At 38.3% G+C, this 15,757-nt stretch overlaps 1 protein-coding gene across 19 annotated transcripts in view; it reads right to left on the bottom strand.

Moving 5' to 3' along the window:
- Nucleotides 1-15,757, bottom strand: part of ATP6V0A1 (ATPase H+ transporting V0 subunit a1) — a 58,010-nt gene that overhangs the window by 14,728 nt on the left and 27,525 nt on the right. For 6 of the 19 annotated variants that reach the window (XM_034415685.2, XM_034415681.2, XM_034415683.2 and 3 more), the window contains exons 12-20: nucleotides 15,169-15,308; nucleotides 14,258-14,415; nucleotides 13,535-13,625; nucleotides 12,443-12,561; nucleotides 11,828-12,041; nucleotides 10,940-11,047; nucleotides 10,157-10,231; nucleotides 4,670-4,777; nucleotides 3,999-4,016 (exon numbers count right to left, since the gene is read on the bottom strand). In XM_034415685.2, coding sequence (XP_034271576.1) covers nucleotides 3,999-4,016; nucleotides 4,670-4,777; nucleotides 10,157-10,231; nucleotides 10,940-11,047; nucleotides 11,828-12,041; nucleotides 12,443-12,561; nucleotides 13,535-13,625; nucleotides 14,258-14,415; nucleotides 15,169-15,308 — 1,031 coding nt within the window. The remainder of the gene's footprint in view (nucleotides 1-3,998; nucleotides 4,017-4,669; nucleotides 4,778-10,156; nucleotides 10,232-10,939; nucleotides 11,048-11,827; nucleotides 12,042-12,442; nucleotides 12,562-13,534; nucleotides 13,626-14,257; nucleotides 14,416-15,168; nucleotides 15,309-15,757) is intronic. The other 13 variants (XM_087892121.1, XM_034415689.2, XM_034415687.2 and 10 more) reach the window with 3 other exon arrangements.

Here is a 15,757-nt window from a genome sequence, read left to right as displayed (position 1 = left end):
CTTGTTGCCAAGCACCCAAATTGTGATTACATGACTGCGGGAAGTCTGTGATAGCTGGAGCCACAAAGACCTATGATAAGTCCCCCTTGTTCAGGCTGTTGTTACTTCAAATGGTCACTGAATGAGTAGCCATTAAGGGATGACCACAGGTATCCCTCAAGATATGATTGGTTATTTAATGATCATTAAATTACGACAGCTCAGAAATCAAGCTTTATAGCCAATGAAGCACTTCCAGCCATCATAAAATGTCATCTCTCCCCCCCCCTCTCTCCCTCCCTCTCCCTCTCTTTCTCTCTCTCACACACACATACTGGTGAGGTGATCACAAACTGAATTCTTGGCAACTTGTTTGCATTTACAAATGGTTGCCAAGAACTCTGAGATCAATCTTCTCTTCCGGCTTTCCCAGAAAGTTAATGGGGAGACTGGCAGGGAAGGTTGTAAGCTGCAGAGGGGGGCTGCAGAAATGAAGACAAAGAACTTTGAGACAAAAGTTCCCTTCCGTGAATAGAGTGGAGAGGAGCTCTTACACTATGCTGCAGAAATGAAGCAGAGATTACAATGAAGATCCCTGCTTCATTTGCTCAGTGCAAGCCCTTCCAAGCAGGAGGGGAGCTGCCTGTCTGCCTATAGCAGACACGTGTTTTGCTCAGGGGTAAAATCTGAATCGGTTTGCTACCAATTCACTGGCCGCGCATGCGTGCTTTGCGCCAAGCGTGTGCTGTGCATGCGCATATGGACCAAATGTGCACTGTCTGCGCATGCAGTGCTCAACAAATGAGCACTGCATGTGCATGCACAGCAAATGTGTGCTGTGTGCGCATGCGCAGTGCACACCAAACACATGCTGCATGCGCAGTGCACACCAAACATGTGCTGCATGCACGCGCAGTACATGCCAAAAGGAGGCTTGGAAAGGTTAATAGAACAGTGAGGGGGGATCAACTGTGGCTCGCAGTTTAGCTTCGCTAGAAAGCAGAAAATCCTGCTTTCTAGCAAAGCTAAACTGCGCGGCAAAGTGATTGTCGGATCGTAGCTTTTTTTAACTACTGGTTCAACCAAACAGGTAGCTATTTTTTATTACCTGTTTGCCCGAACCAAGTTTTTATTGCTACCAGTTCGCCTGAACCGGAGCGAACCGGTAGCATTTCACCCCTGGTTTTGCTCCACTCTTTTAACAACCACAACTGAGTCAGGATTGCAGTCACTGAGTGAAACGGTCACCTGGATATCTCACTCAATGATCGCTTCACTCTGTGACTGTGATTCAGGTCCCAATTGTGGTCACCAACCAGAATTTCTGAATCTATTCAGCATCATAGCTGAGAGGGGGGAAAAAAACAAGAGTAAGTCTGGAGAAAAGATACAATACAAGAACTGGACTTTTTTTTAAATTTCTTGGGAAACTGCTTGGTGTTAGAATAGTGTTTCTCAAACTGTTTCTCCTTCTGCATTAAGCAATTGCTTAGGAAGACCAGACTAACTACTGGATTAATACAAAGACTCTGAGCCACGTAATTAAAACTGTGTTTGGCTACAATTTTTATTAGATGCACGATGGCAACCCACCATTTACTCATGATTTTGTATGCTAACATCATAATATACATTCTGTTGAAAAAAGCAAAATGGGAAAAAAAATCCATTTTAAGCTATGAGTATAACAAATCTTTTGTGAAGCAGCAGTCTTTCAAAGGTTAATGAGTATGCTTACTTTGTACCTTTGTATGAAGGGTCTGCCCTAGTCAGCACATCGCAGATAAACTGAGAGCTATATTTGGAGGAAAAGCTGTGCTGCATGTGCTCTGTCTTACATTTCCATCAATGAATTTGGATTCATTATCAGACCCTGTTATCAAATGGCTGCTGTGGAAAGGTTCTTGCTCTTCTCTTGGCAGAGGCATGGAAGATAATATGATCTATTTTTAAGTACTGCAATCATGTACTGCCAAGATCTAGCTCTTTCCAAAAACCAAAAAGGACATCAGGTCTTTCAGAAATTGGACAAACTAGAGGCTAACATACTTGGGCAGGGGTGTCAAACTCAATTTCATTGAGTGCCACATCAGGGTTGTGTTTGACCTTGGGGAGCCGGGGTGGCCATGGCCAGGGTGGGCGTGGCCAGCTCGACGTCATTTGTCAGGGGTGACTGTGGTGGCCCAAGTGCTCTGCCAGCAAAAATGGGTTCCTGAGCTCTGTTTTCGGCTGCAACGGCTTCCTGCAATCCTCTGCCAGCGAAAACGGAGTTTGGGAGTGCTGCCCACGGCCCTCGCAAGCTCTGTTTTCAGCTGTGACGGCCTCCTGCTTCCCTCTGCCAGCAAAAACGGCGCTTAGGAGAGATGCCCGGAGCCTACGTGAGCTCCATTTTCGGCTGCAACAGCCTCCTGCAACCATCTGCCAAGGAAAATGGAGCTCTGGAGGGCCGCACATAGCCCTCCTGACCTCTGTTTTTGTTGGCAGAGGCACCGCAGGCAGGTTCTTTGCTATTTCCAGGACAGCCCCATGGGCCAGATCTAAGCACCACACAAGCCAGATCCGGCCCCCGCGCCTTGAGTTTGACACCCCTGCACTAGGGACAAATCTATTAGGAATCTCCTTGGTTACAAATTTTCAAAAAAATTTCCAGTTGATTTGTCCAACATGGTCTATCCTGAATTGATAGTTAAGCAAATATTAACACATTGAGACAGATATTCATTCTCCTTATTTCAATTTTCTTTAATATTACTCATTTCTGTATTCTGAGATGCAGTTTGAAGAACTTAGTTAGGTTTAACTCTTGAAACTGAATGAGCACTAGGCAACCTGAGCCTGAACACTTAATCTATGTAAGGCATTGTAGCTATCAGGTATTATGGAATAAATCCATGAAGAATTAAATATAGCTTGGATGGAAATATTTTTGGAGAAAGGTTAAAATGATACTTGCTCAGGAGAAGGCATATCTGAACTTTTTTTTGTTTTTTCATTCATTTCTTTATTCAATTTTTCCTAATTGTTCTTAAATTAATCATAATACCTTGTTTGTTTTTTACTTTACTGAAAAGCTCTCTCTCTTTATACACACATAAATGATCTACATATGTTTTGCTAGAAGGGTCCAGCTCAATTTCTAAGCAGGGTAAAAGACATTTTATTGTTTTCTATATTCCCAGAAAGTCAATAAAACTAAGGTATTTTCTGCATCTGCGGGTGGAACAGACCATTTCACTGGAAGATAAACCCAGCAATAGTAATTACAAAATGAAACAACAATTTCTTCTGCAGAGATAGCCGAGAGGAAGGAAAAAAGGGAGACTAGCTTGGTCTGCAGATAATCTCTTGCTCTTATTCATTTGCCTACTCTCTTTAATCACATAAGGTTCTATCGGAGTCCCATTATTAAGAACACAAATAATGATAATTATATGCCCCTTTCCTTTTCCAACTTATTATGTAGCTGGTTAAAATGTAGTTTTGTTAAACAAAGATTTAAAAAAAAAAACAGATTGCTACAAACAATTCTGGCCATTGTTGCGGAACTTTGATGTCACATAAGTGACAACATGCAGCAGAAACTGATTAGCTGCGATGTAAGTGCAGGCTTGTTAACTGAAGAGCTTCTAAATGAATGATCTTGTGACATTTATTACCTTTACGCAAGAAATGAAGCAGAAGATTTGAAAAGCCCAGGGACTCAGAAAGACAAATGAAGAGCAAGTCCCTATAATTAGTAATCTGTGCAATTCAAAACAGTAATTTATAAACTAAATTTCAGCAAAATTCAGAAAAGTCTTTCAAGTATATATAGTGATTCATACACATATTTGTTTTTAAGTAGATGATGGATACAAAATGGTTAATAATTATCCACAATTATAAATATTTTATCCATATGATTAAAATAATATCTGCCGAATCACTAATGTGAGTCCATTTAATTCTATAAAATAATTTAAATTCATGGAATATTTAATCTGGATAAATAGAGTAAGAGAAATTGGCTACAGGCTTACCACTTCCTCCATGGCAGGCTTGAAAACACAAAAGGAATACAGAGCTTGTCATGTATAGTTTAAGAACACAAAAGCATCTCTTCATTTGAGCAACACAACACTAATGCTCCATTGTCCAGGAATGTTAAGACTATATCCCCTATCTCACAGGGTATAAGAAGTCAGGTTGGATAACCTCATAAACAATGAGGTTACCCAGCTCATATCCATAGCATTATTATACGTTCTGATCAAAACATTAGGTTGTTTATCTGAACCCCCAATGTATACTACACTGTATAAAGATAACACAAGTTTAATAAGTAGCTAGCCAGACTTGCAGTATTTTAGCATTGCTCTTTGAAAAAGAGTAAGACTATCAGCCAAAACATATGGTTAATTTAAACAGTATTTAAAAGATCAACTTTTTAAGGTGCAAAAAACACATTCAAATAATGGAATACATTTTTAAAAAGGGATAATGTAAAAAATATCACAAAGCAAGCCATGTATATACATAACACACTTTAGCTGATTGCTATTGGAACTTGTCTAAGACAGAATTTGTTAGTGTTTGTCTTTGAACAAAGCCAAAGCCATGAGAAAAGCAATAGAGGCTGTGTTTGGCCTATTAATCTTGCTAGACAAATCTTCCCACGGAAAATTTTACAGTACTAAAAAGGAAGACTTACCTCTTCACCCTCCTCAGAATGGGTAGAGAGTTGATCATGCTGGATTATCTCGGCATCTTCCTCAGTTGGCCCATTGCCTACACGAATCCCACCAAAATTGACTGTTCCCTAAAGCATGCAACACAGGAGAAAAGATATGCATACACACAGACATATATATATATTTGATTCCAGAAAAAGTTATCATGTACATTGGAACAAGATTGTGCAAGCATTTGTTGGATGACAGGTAGTCCTTGATCCAGCAGCAATTGGGACCAGAATTTCCATTGCTAACCAATGTGGTTATAAAGTGCGTATCCCTGTAGTTCCGAATGCTGCTGTTAAGCAAATACCATGGTTGTTAGGCCTATTCCTGTCAGCTTCCCACAACCAAATCAAAGGAACTGTAAGTCTCAGGTCTGCAGGCAAGTAAGTATGGAAAAGGGAATGAGGGAGTGCAGGAGAAGATCTGAACGGTGCAAGGGAGCACACAAGAGGTGCAAGTTAGGGAGAGTTGGCGAAGGTCAAGGAGGATACATGAGAGCCCATCATGGCTCAGATGCACGAGAGACATTGTGCAGAGAGCATTATGAGGGTGTGCAAGAGGCACCAAGTGGGTCAGAGTGGGTTGGGAAGGATTTGCAAGAAGCATGGCATGGGTGAGGTAAGCAAGTGGCATAGATCAGGGAGATTGCACAGGATTGTGTGAATGGCTGTTGCAGCACAAACACAGAGGGCATGAAGGAGAGTGTCTAGATGGAGGAGATATACCCCAGTGATTTACTGGCATGGAAGGTTGCAAAAGGCAATCAAGTGATTCTGGGCCTTTGGCAACTAGTCTTAAGTGTGAACTGGTATTCACGGGGATGCTAGGACAGCCAGAACTCCAAGAATTTGTCATAACCATCATTTGTTCAGCACTGTTGTAATTGGAATGGAACTGACCAAATGTCATAGATCAAGGACTGTCTATATTTTATATTTTCCAATTCACTGACTTATAGATTTGGATCCATTAAGACTCAGGCCCAGCTCTGTTCAGCACAAAAATCCAAACTGAATAATTACAGATGTATGACTGCTTTTCCCTTGCATGAAAATGTTCAGTGATGAAAAAACCATCTCCTCTCTGGATAACATATTTCACTGTCAAATTGCTTTTATTATTAAGAACAGGGTTTTTTTTCATTTTCTTTATATTAAGATCATCATTCTGTGACTTGTGCCTTGCATTATGAACTTAGTCATTGGCTTTCCTTACTAAATAAAAAAAATCATTTATCTTTGGAGCTCACTTTTCTGTCTTTTAAAATTAATTAAATTTGTATCAGTCTTTTATCTATTCCACCAAATTCTGCTTTATCTATAATTCTGATAATCTTTCTGTCCACCTTTTCATCTGAGCATAACCTAATATTAAATCTTGTGATATCTCATTGATACCTTAGGCAGCAGGATAAAGAGGTATTGATAAATGTTGACAAGTAGTTTTCAGAATGATTATGGAATCACACAGACACACTATGCAGCTTGTATAACTAACCTGGAAATCCGAATGTTATTAAATATTTTATCGTAACTTTACTCAAGGTACATTATGTCTACAGTATTCGCACAATCTACTAAGGAAGTTGCTTGACCAAAACTGAAATATTAACCTGACAAGACTTATTAATGATAAACACTGGTTTCTATTACTGATAATTTCACTTCATTTTTTCCCAAGTACTTCCAGCTTATTTATTATTTGCTTTAGCATATTCTCAGATATCAATGTCAATCTATTGTTCCTTGAATCCTCCTTTTTTTCTCTTTTTTTGAACAAAGGAATACTTTTCATTTTTCAGTGATCTAGTACTGTTCCCATTCTCCAGCATTTCTCAGATAGTAGAAGTTAAGCCAATCTATCGGTAAATTCTTTCAGTATCCTAGAATGGAATGTATTAGGCTCAGGCGATCTCAATTCATTCAGCTTCAGTATACATTCCCTGGCAATATTTCTATCAAGCTGAACTATCTTCTATCGGTGCCTAGTGGAAAACATATTCTTCTCTCAGAAAAACTGAGCTAAAATAAAAATTGAACAGTTGCATCTTCTCTATTAGCTTTCTACCATATTCATTAAGCTTTTTACTTGCCATCTTTTATCATGAACACACCAAAAACACTCTTGCTTTTTAGCATCCTTTGCTACAGCTTCAACTAACCACTTAAACTAGATCATTACAGATATCTCATTTGAGGTAATGTGCATTATAAATAAACCTGAGGAACAGAAGAAGTGCCACAGCCAAGACACCAATCAGATAAAAGAAATTTGAGTTGAAGGCAGAAATGTAATTTGAGTAAGCATCTTAAACTTAACCTCCTTAGTTCTCATAGAGACAAAGTGGGGTAGGGAGTTCATTCAGAATTGTAAGATTCAGTTACTGTAACATAATAAAAGTAGTATTCATAAATTTGGATTTCTAGTTTGGTCTACCCCAAAGGGCTGGCGTTTGCCTGTCTAATTTATAAAAAAGAGGCTAAAAAACTGAGCCTCTTCTGGGACAGCTTTTTAAAAAAAGATCTATACATTTCCCACTAAGTTCTGTAAACCTAGAAGAATTTGCAATATTCAGCAGAAAGAGGAACAGATTCTATCTTGCAGTGCCTGGAGGCTGTTAGGGGCTGGATGGGGAGCAATGGGTTGAAACTGAACATTGGAAAGACTGAGTGGCTCTGGGTATGGGGTTCTTTGGCCCATGGAGAATTTCTACCTTTGGTCTTGGATGGGATGGCACTAGATCCTGTGTGTAATCTGGGGGTTCTCCTGGACTTGCAAGTCCTGCTTGAAGAGCAGGTGGCAGTCATGGCCAGGAGGGCCTTTGCGCAACTGCGGGTTGTGCGCCAGTTACGCCCTCTCCTGGACCAACAATCCCTACTCATGGTCACTCATTCCCTACTCACTTCCTGTCTTGACTACTGCAATGCACTCTACATGGGGCTGCCTTTGAAGAGAATCCGGAAGTTCCAGTTGGTACAAAATGCAGCAGCCCGCATGGTTTTGTGCAGACCTCAGTGTACACATGTGTCATTGATTTGGTTGCCGATTTGCTTCTGGGTACAATTCAAGATGCTGGTTGTCACCTTTAAAGCCCTTCATGGCTTGGGATCAGGTTATCTGAGGGACTGTTTCTTGCCAGTCCAATCTACCTGACCCACTAGAGTGGGGAGGCAAGGAATGTTGCGGGTCCCATCCCTTAAGGAGATATACTTGGTGGGACCCAGAAGAAGGGCCTTCTCTATGGTGGCTCCCTCTCTCTGAAACATCATTCCACCAGAGATTAGAATGGACCCCACTCTAACACTCTTCCGGAAGGCGCTGAAGACCTGGTTCTGCCAATGGGCCTGGGGAACTCAGAGCTGGATGAAGCCCATTAAATAGTTTGTGTGATGTGTTGTTGCCAGGGTGAGGGGGGAGGCTATTATATTATTTTATTAATTTACTATTTTATTACTTTCTTTTATTAGTTTTATTTTTTATATATGTTTTTATATTCCTGTAAAATGCCTTGAGTCCCCATGTGCAAACAGGCAGCTATATAAATTTTCTAATAAATAAAAAATAAATTTATTAAAAGACAAAATTATTAGCTAAAATAATTATCCGCTAGCAAATAGAGGAATATGGCAAGATCCAACCAGCATCTCATATGAAACATGGTTGTCACTAACAGGTGCCTGAAGACAAAAGCAGAAAAATCCACATAGCAGGCATATGCAACTATCCCCAAATTACTAGAAAGCATTGGTTTATCTGTTAGATCATTACAAAAGCAATAACAAGAAAAATCACTTATGTGTTTTATGTTCCATTTAGTCTTAAAAATATACTTTTCATAGAGTTACCCTGATTGCCAAGCAAACTCAAATTATTTACTGAGAAAAGTGAGGAAACCCACATTTCCTTAGAAAAATGAAATATCACATTTCATTTAGCTTCACATGATAACCTCATTAGCTGATCACCGAAAATCTTATCTATAGTTAATTCTGTCCTACTTCAGATGATTCTGATTAGAATCCTGCACAGCTAGAGGTAACTATTGTTTGCAAATCGTCACACTGCAGCGACCCTCTGAATAAGCAGACACTCTAACTTGAAAACCAAATATTGAAAAAGCCTCCACTTTCATGTCATTCTCATAGCTTCGATAGATACCTGCTTGGTTAGCAAGCAGGATACTACAACTTGATTTGACTCAGTAAAATAGTTCTTATGTACTTCAGCTTGACTCTGTACACTTGAGATTGGAAATAATCCTTGTTCCCAGCTAAAATTAGAAGAATCTTAAGATTTAATATGTTACTTTGTAAATTTACATAGGAATATTACTGGTTAGCAAGTAGTACTGAGTTAGTAGTACTAACTCAGTAAAGCAGTTCCAATGTTTTTAACTCCGTCTTTGTAAACTGAGTCTGAGAAATCAGCCTTGATCTCAGATAAAATGAGGTAATAGTTTTGGGTTTTATATACATTTTATAATTCCAGTTCACAAAGTAAGACTGAAAATACATTGTATTCTGTCAAATAACATCCCTGATTTTTAAAGAAGTGATCATATGATTTATTCCAAGAACAAAATAGTGCAACAAGAAGTCATGATATTCACATGATTTTTAAGACAGCCAGGAGTTTAAAACAAAGGAAGCTACATAAGAGTCAAAAAGCTATCAAATTATATAGAATTCTCTCCAGTGAGTGACAGCTTCAATGCACCGTCACAAAGATTCCTGAAGTATACTTTCAATGGACAGAAAAATAGTGATGACTGCAAAGGTAAACTCAGAATAGATGATAGTACTGCAAAGACTGTAATATAACTGTAATTTTAAAAAATAGTATGAAAAATTTAAAATATGTTGGAAAGAGGGATCCTGGGTTGGATCGTAACAGAAGGAGGAAAAAGCCGTCAACTATGGAAAAACCAGAGGCAAATACAAAACAGGGGATATTCTTTCCAGATTGTGATGACTTTTAATGAAGTACTATAATGTGTTTTTCAAATTATTTTCTCAGGAACTCTGAAGTTTTTCAGCACGTTATGAGGGATCCCACAATAAGAAGTATAACAGCAGGCAAACTGCCTTTAAATGCACTTTTTCATTGTTGTCCTTTTCCTTTACAATTTGCATTCAGAGAGGATGTATGCAACTAGGAATAAGGGTACAAAGGGATAATTAATTCCAAAAAGCCCTGGCTGGCACTCTAAAATAGTGAGCACATGCTTTAAAACATGCATAGAATCTTCTGCAATATATTGTAACTGAAGGATCCTCCAGATATAATCTTAGACTGTATCATTTCCTATATGTGTGTGGGTAGAATAAGATTATTGGACTGTATCTTTTTGAGCAAAAGGCAGCTGTGCTATTCCTCTTCCTCAGGGTAGATACTTTCCAAAGTTCCTGACACCTTCTGTTTTCATCAAGTGTATAGGTGGCATCTTTTAATCCACTCACTGTTGCAGCCGCTGCTGCCTCTATTGCCTGCGGACTCTGGGTTGGGCTGACATGGGGTTCCTCAGGCTTCCCTTCCTGATAGTGAATGGAAGGAAAGAAAGCAGGAAAGGAGAAGAAAAACAAGAGAAAAAAAGGGAGACAAATGGAGGGGTCATGGGAAAATGAGAGGGTCAGAGAAGGAAGAGGGAGTGTCTTTAACTGGGCTGCACTTTGAAGGGCAGTTGCATCTTAACAACGTACTTGCCACAAGAACAACAGATCTGGAAGCCAGAGTCAGATCTTTGGAGAATCATGGGGGCAGTCTGTCTTTTAGGCTGCCTGGCCCATTATTTCAGTAACATGCCAGTAAGACAAATTTCCCTTTATAGTCCTAGATTTAGAAAAAAAGACTCAAAACATATTCAAGGGTTTGTGAAGGCTTATTTTTCCTTAAAAAGTAGCATCCTTCTCTATGCAACTAACATTTTCTAAACCAAAAGTAGAGCCCCAAAATATTTATGACAGAAGTGTCCACTGTTTAAAAGAAATATCAAGAATCCCACAGGGCTGGGCATATCTTTGGATTCCTATGTGGCAAATGCATGCATACAGATCAAGATTTCAGGAGACAGATTCAGACAATACTAGGCAATTATGGGTGTACCTGTTCCTTAGCACAGAGCAGAAAAAACCCGAGGGTAATATTCATCTGCATGCAGTTCTTCACTGTAGAAAATTGGACCAAACCTCCATACTTGAATAAATAAAAAGATTCTTAGGGAAAAAAATCTTATAGTCACTCACCAAATGCTTTCTTTGCAAATATTGTTGGCGAAGAACCAAGGGCTTAGCAATCAGCATCCATGGGATACACAGAAATGCTACTACCACCAGGAAGCACTGAATACCTTTCTGTAAGAAAAACAGGACAATCTATGACATCACTACTAAAAGTAAATAAGATCTTAATGACAGTAGCTGCATTGCACATATGGGAGCAAAATATTCAGTGTCAATGATAATTGTGGGATATAAGGCCCTTCAGTTGAACTTGGTTAACAAAATCTAACTAAGCTATCCATGGGAGACACTGAACCATTGCTAAAATGTCTATTAACCTGCTGTTAATCAGAATTTAAATTCTAGATTATTGAAAGAGGACTACAAAGTTTTATGACTAAAAACTTCTCCCTGCCAAATGTCCTAATACAAATCGCACTGAAACAACTGGGGGTTGCTTTAATATATCTTGCATAGTATTTTCCAAATATCGGTATTGATTTTTCTTCCTATCTAAAGTTTTTCCAGCAGGTGCAGGGTCCTCTTTTCAGATCAATCAAATGTTGATTCTATTAGTTGTTACAGGAATTGACCAACCAGCTTGTTGCTCATAGTCTAACACTGTGGGCTGTGACTGTGATCACTGTGACTGATCAAAAGCCACCCAGCTGGCTTATATATGTAAAGGAGGCCTAGACCTCACACTCCCCTTGGTTTCTAGCCTGGAGTCTTAACCATTAGAACAAGCTGGATCTCTTTTTCCCCAAGGACTGTATTAACTGGTATTGTTATGACATCAAACTCAGGTTTGACATTTTGCCTCTCTCCCCATGGATAACTCATTTAAAACCCCCAAATGAATAAACAAAAAGTGCCCTACAGAGAAGGAGAGCTCTTTACTAGTTTACCTACCTGCCCGCTATAAAGCATTTGGGCATTTTTTTCATAGGAGAAGAGGAACATGTTGATGAGGTGAATAAGAAGACTTGGTGCATGCATGGAGTTCTTAGCATTGTATGCTGCCCACTTATAGAAGATAAGGATGATCAAATATCCAAACAATGAAGACATGAAGATAATTTCAGGAATAAAGCCAAGGAAGATGTTCAGAGGTTTCTTAAAATAACTATAGAGGTATGGAAAAAATATTTTAGGAAAAATATTAAGAAATATTTAGGAAAAAATCAGGAAAAATTAGACAGTGCTTTCAGCCAACAAATTGTGAAATTAATTGTTTAGTTAATATGCATAGTCAATCGCTAAATTAAATAAGGTTTATTTATTGAATGGTAAATTCCAAGCCCCCTTCGATACTTAACTTCCAGCAATTTCATGAGCATGTTCATTTAGTTATCTTGGTAACAATATGTTATAAGAAAAATTCTTCATTTTTTAAAAAAAATTTAACTGCATGACTTCTGGCAGTCCATAAGACTCTATTATTCAGAACAAAGTAAAAATAACTTGTAATGAATCTTTTCCATATCCTTTACTTTTTTATAATTTAATTAAATGGAACACACTCACATATGGTTCAGCAGACTAAGAGTGATACCAAACATCATGTGGATGATGCCCAGAATTACTGACATCTTCATTTTGAAGGAGTTAAGGAACGTCAGCTTGTTGGTAGCAATATTCCAGATCTAGAGAAAAAAATTTAAACAAGATAGGGCAGAAAGTAGACCATGGCATCTGAAATTCTTTCCAACCCCCTTCCAGCAATGGCCATAAGTTCTATTCATATAAGCACTGGGAGGCACTCACTTTGGGTCATGTGACTTGAGGAAAAAGTTTAGAATAGAGCACTCACAACATGTTGAACCACTGCCCAAGTGCCTCTCCCACAAAGATACACTGGATGAATTTTTAGGAATGTTTTCTTCTGCAATTCCCAAGCCTAGTTTTTAAACATGATCTTTCCTTTGTTGGTTTTTCTCCCTGGGCTAAATGGGGCCCTATTCTACTTAGCTATCAGAGAGTTATTGTGCTGATGGGGAGATGAACAGTAGTCCTTTCATACTTTCTTTCAAAATTCTATTTACCTACAAAGAATAAAGTGTAATAGTTAGACCAAAGTAGTGGGACAAAAAAACCATTCTTTAAATAACCTTTAAATAACCAATTAAACACCACCAGTTTATGGACCTCATGATTACAGAAACAATCTGAGACATTGCTATAAAAGGATTTGAATGTAAAGGAAATTTTGGTAGTCCAGGTGAATGTCCCATCCATTTTAGACATAGCTAGGATTGCCTGTATTTTCGGATGATTTCAAAATATGGCAAGTCAGCATTTCAGGAGAGCATAATACAAGTTGTGTACTACTGATACATGTAGAAAACATTTTAAAAATGTAACTTTTAAAGACCAAGATGAAATGTAAAAGTCTATCATCTCATTCTGCATAATGTAATGCTCTCTTAACATGCAGTAAACAGCCTATCACATTAACAAAACAACTGAATTAATTATCTTTTTTTCTAGTGAATCACATATTTTTGATATTTTGGTATCTCTTTTAATTTATAAAGGATAAAGTGGGAATGGGGGGAAGGGGAAACAACATGAAGTAAAGGAGAAGGGGAAGGGAAAATAGAAAATGGTGGTTCATACTGGATCAATTCCAAAGGGATATGCTCCACCAAAGACACCATCAATGGCGGGATTAAGCTGAAGCATAGGATACTCCTGGAGAAGATCTTCTCTGTAGAGAAAGGAAAAGAAGCAAGTGCATTAATATCTAAGCAGAGCAGAACAGATATGACAAAATCGCTCACACAGAGAGGGCCTCCTCAGGGTGCCGTTGGCCAAACAGTGTCGGCTGGCGACCCCCAGGGGGAGAGCCTTCTCTGTGGCAGCACCCGCCCTCTGGAATGACCTACCCCCTGAGATACGCACAATATCAGACCTCCGGACTTTTCGTCGGGCCCTGAAAACACACCTATTCCATCTAGCTGGGCTGGCTTGATCCCATCCTCTCAGTTTTAATTGAATTTGGTTTTAACTGGGTTATTTTTAATACCTTGGGCCGAAATTATTTAATTGTTTTTTAAATTGTTTTTAAATTTTGTACGCAATGTTTTATCCTGGCTGTACACCGCCCTGAGTCCAGCAGGAGAAGGGCGGTATAGAAATAAAATAATAATAATAATAATAATAATAATAATAATAATAATAATATAATGTGCTCCTGTCACAATTATAAAAGAGTAAACATTCAATGATGTTATTCTGCCATTTTCATGTCTTTTATTGACTCATCATTTTCCAAACCTCCTGAAGCCATTTCCCAAATATTTTGCTATCCATTGCCTTTGCAGGCATCTCATCACTTACGTCCAGTTGGATTTCTGAAACATTGGCCGGACACTCCAGGATGAGCCAAACATATTGAGTGACTTTGAGAAACAGTCATTATAGATCAGGCCAGTATAAATGGAGAAAGAACCCATCAACAGTATAATGTAGCGGCCACTGAAAATAATGTTGAATATCTGTCCAAGTTAGGAAAGGAGATTAGGGGGAGGGAAAGAGAAGAGAAATAAAAAAAAAAATGAACTGGAAATATGTGACAATACTGTTATACTAAGAATACAAAAGAAGTATACTGTCAAGAATCTTCCTCTGACTCCCGAATAGACAGTCTTTTTCAGCTTTATATCATATTATAGACCTGATTTCTTTAAGGGAAGGGGCTTTTTTTGCATTTCTCTAAGAAGACATAGGGGTTCAAAGAATGAAAATGATTCCTCTGGCCCTGCAGAAAATTAAGACACATATTTACCCCTTAAATCTTCATCCCAAATTGGAAAGCTTGGCTTGATGTTTAGAAGAGGGAGATTTTATGAAGTACATTTTGCTCCCTAACTGCCCCTCTCTCTCATCTGAACATTTAATGACATAAATTCCATCAAGTGTGGAGGCTCTATATGGCTTCTGGGCTACCTAACTCTGCTTTATCCCTTCAAAGGCCCAAGCCTTTGATCTCATCATGATCTCATCTCCGATTCAGAAGAACAAAAAGCATAGTAAAATATCTGTCAATTGTCAATTGTTTTATATAAAGACATATAGCAGAAAAATCTTTCACACAGTAGTTCCAAAAAAACCAAAGCATTTTTCTCCAACTGAATATAAAATAAAAAGCTGAGAAATAAAAGCTTCTCAAATCATAAACTATTAAGAAAGCTCCGTGAGGGCCTGCCTTAAATTTACATATTAACTTCTCAAGTCAGTGGTCAAATTACCTCATTATCACTCTTTTGTGACAGAATGCGGCTCTCTCTGATCACCATCCAGACAGCAAAAAGTGTCATAAGAATGCCGTGTCCAAAATCTCCAAACATCACAGCAAATAAGAATGGGAAGGTTATGATTGTATATGGAGCTGAGAGAATGGGAGATTGGAAATTATTTAACAGAATGATATAGACCAGTTATTGACTTCGATGATCTACTAAGCATGCCTGGACTAAGCCAGTTTGGTTTATCTGTGGTTAGGAAATGTTTTGATACTGGTGCCTTAAAAGATATAAGAAACTTTTATAAAGCTATATAAATGTTAACTGTATAGAATCTTCATAATTTTGGAACTGAATCTATATTTTTCCTTGTGCAAGTAAGTATAACTATCTTTTTCACATCAGCATTCTGGGACAAGTTATGTATAAAATATAATGGGTAAAATATTGTCTGAGATGGCTAAAAAATACTACTCAATGGATATAAAGTACTAGAAGTAATACAAAAACCAGAAAAGTGAGAAAATGAAATAGGTGGGATATAGAACATCAATAATGCAACTTTTCCCCCTCTATACCACTTCATACTGCTATG

This window comes from Pantherophis guttatus, chromosome 4, assembly GCF_059756535.1.
Source record: "Pantherophis guttatus breed Tessera chromosome 4, ASM5975653v1, whole genome shotgun sequence".
In the NCBI taxonomy this organism is placed as follows: Eukaryota; Metazoa; Chordata; class Lepidosauria; order Squamata; family Colubridae; genus Pantherophis; species Pantherophis guttatus.
This window is presented reverse-complemented; position numbering and strand designations above follow the sequence as displayed.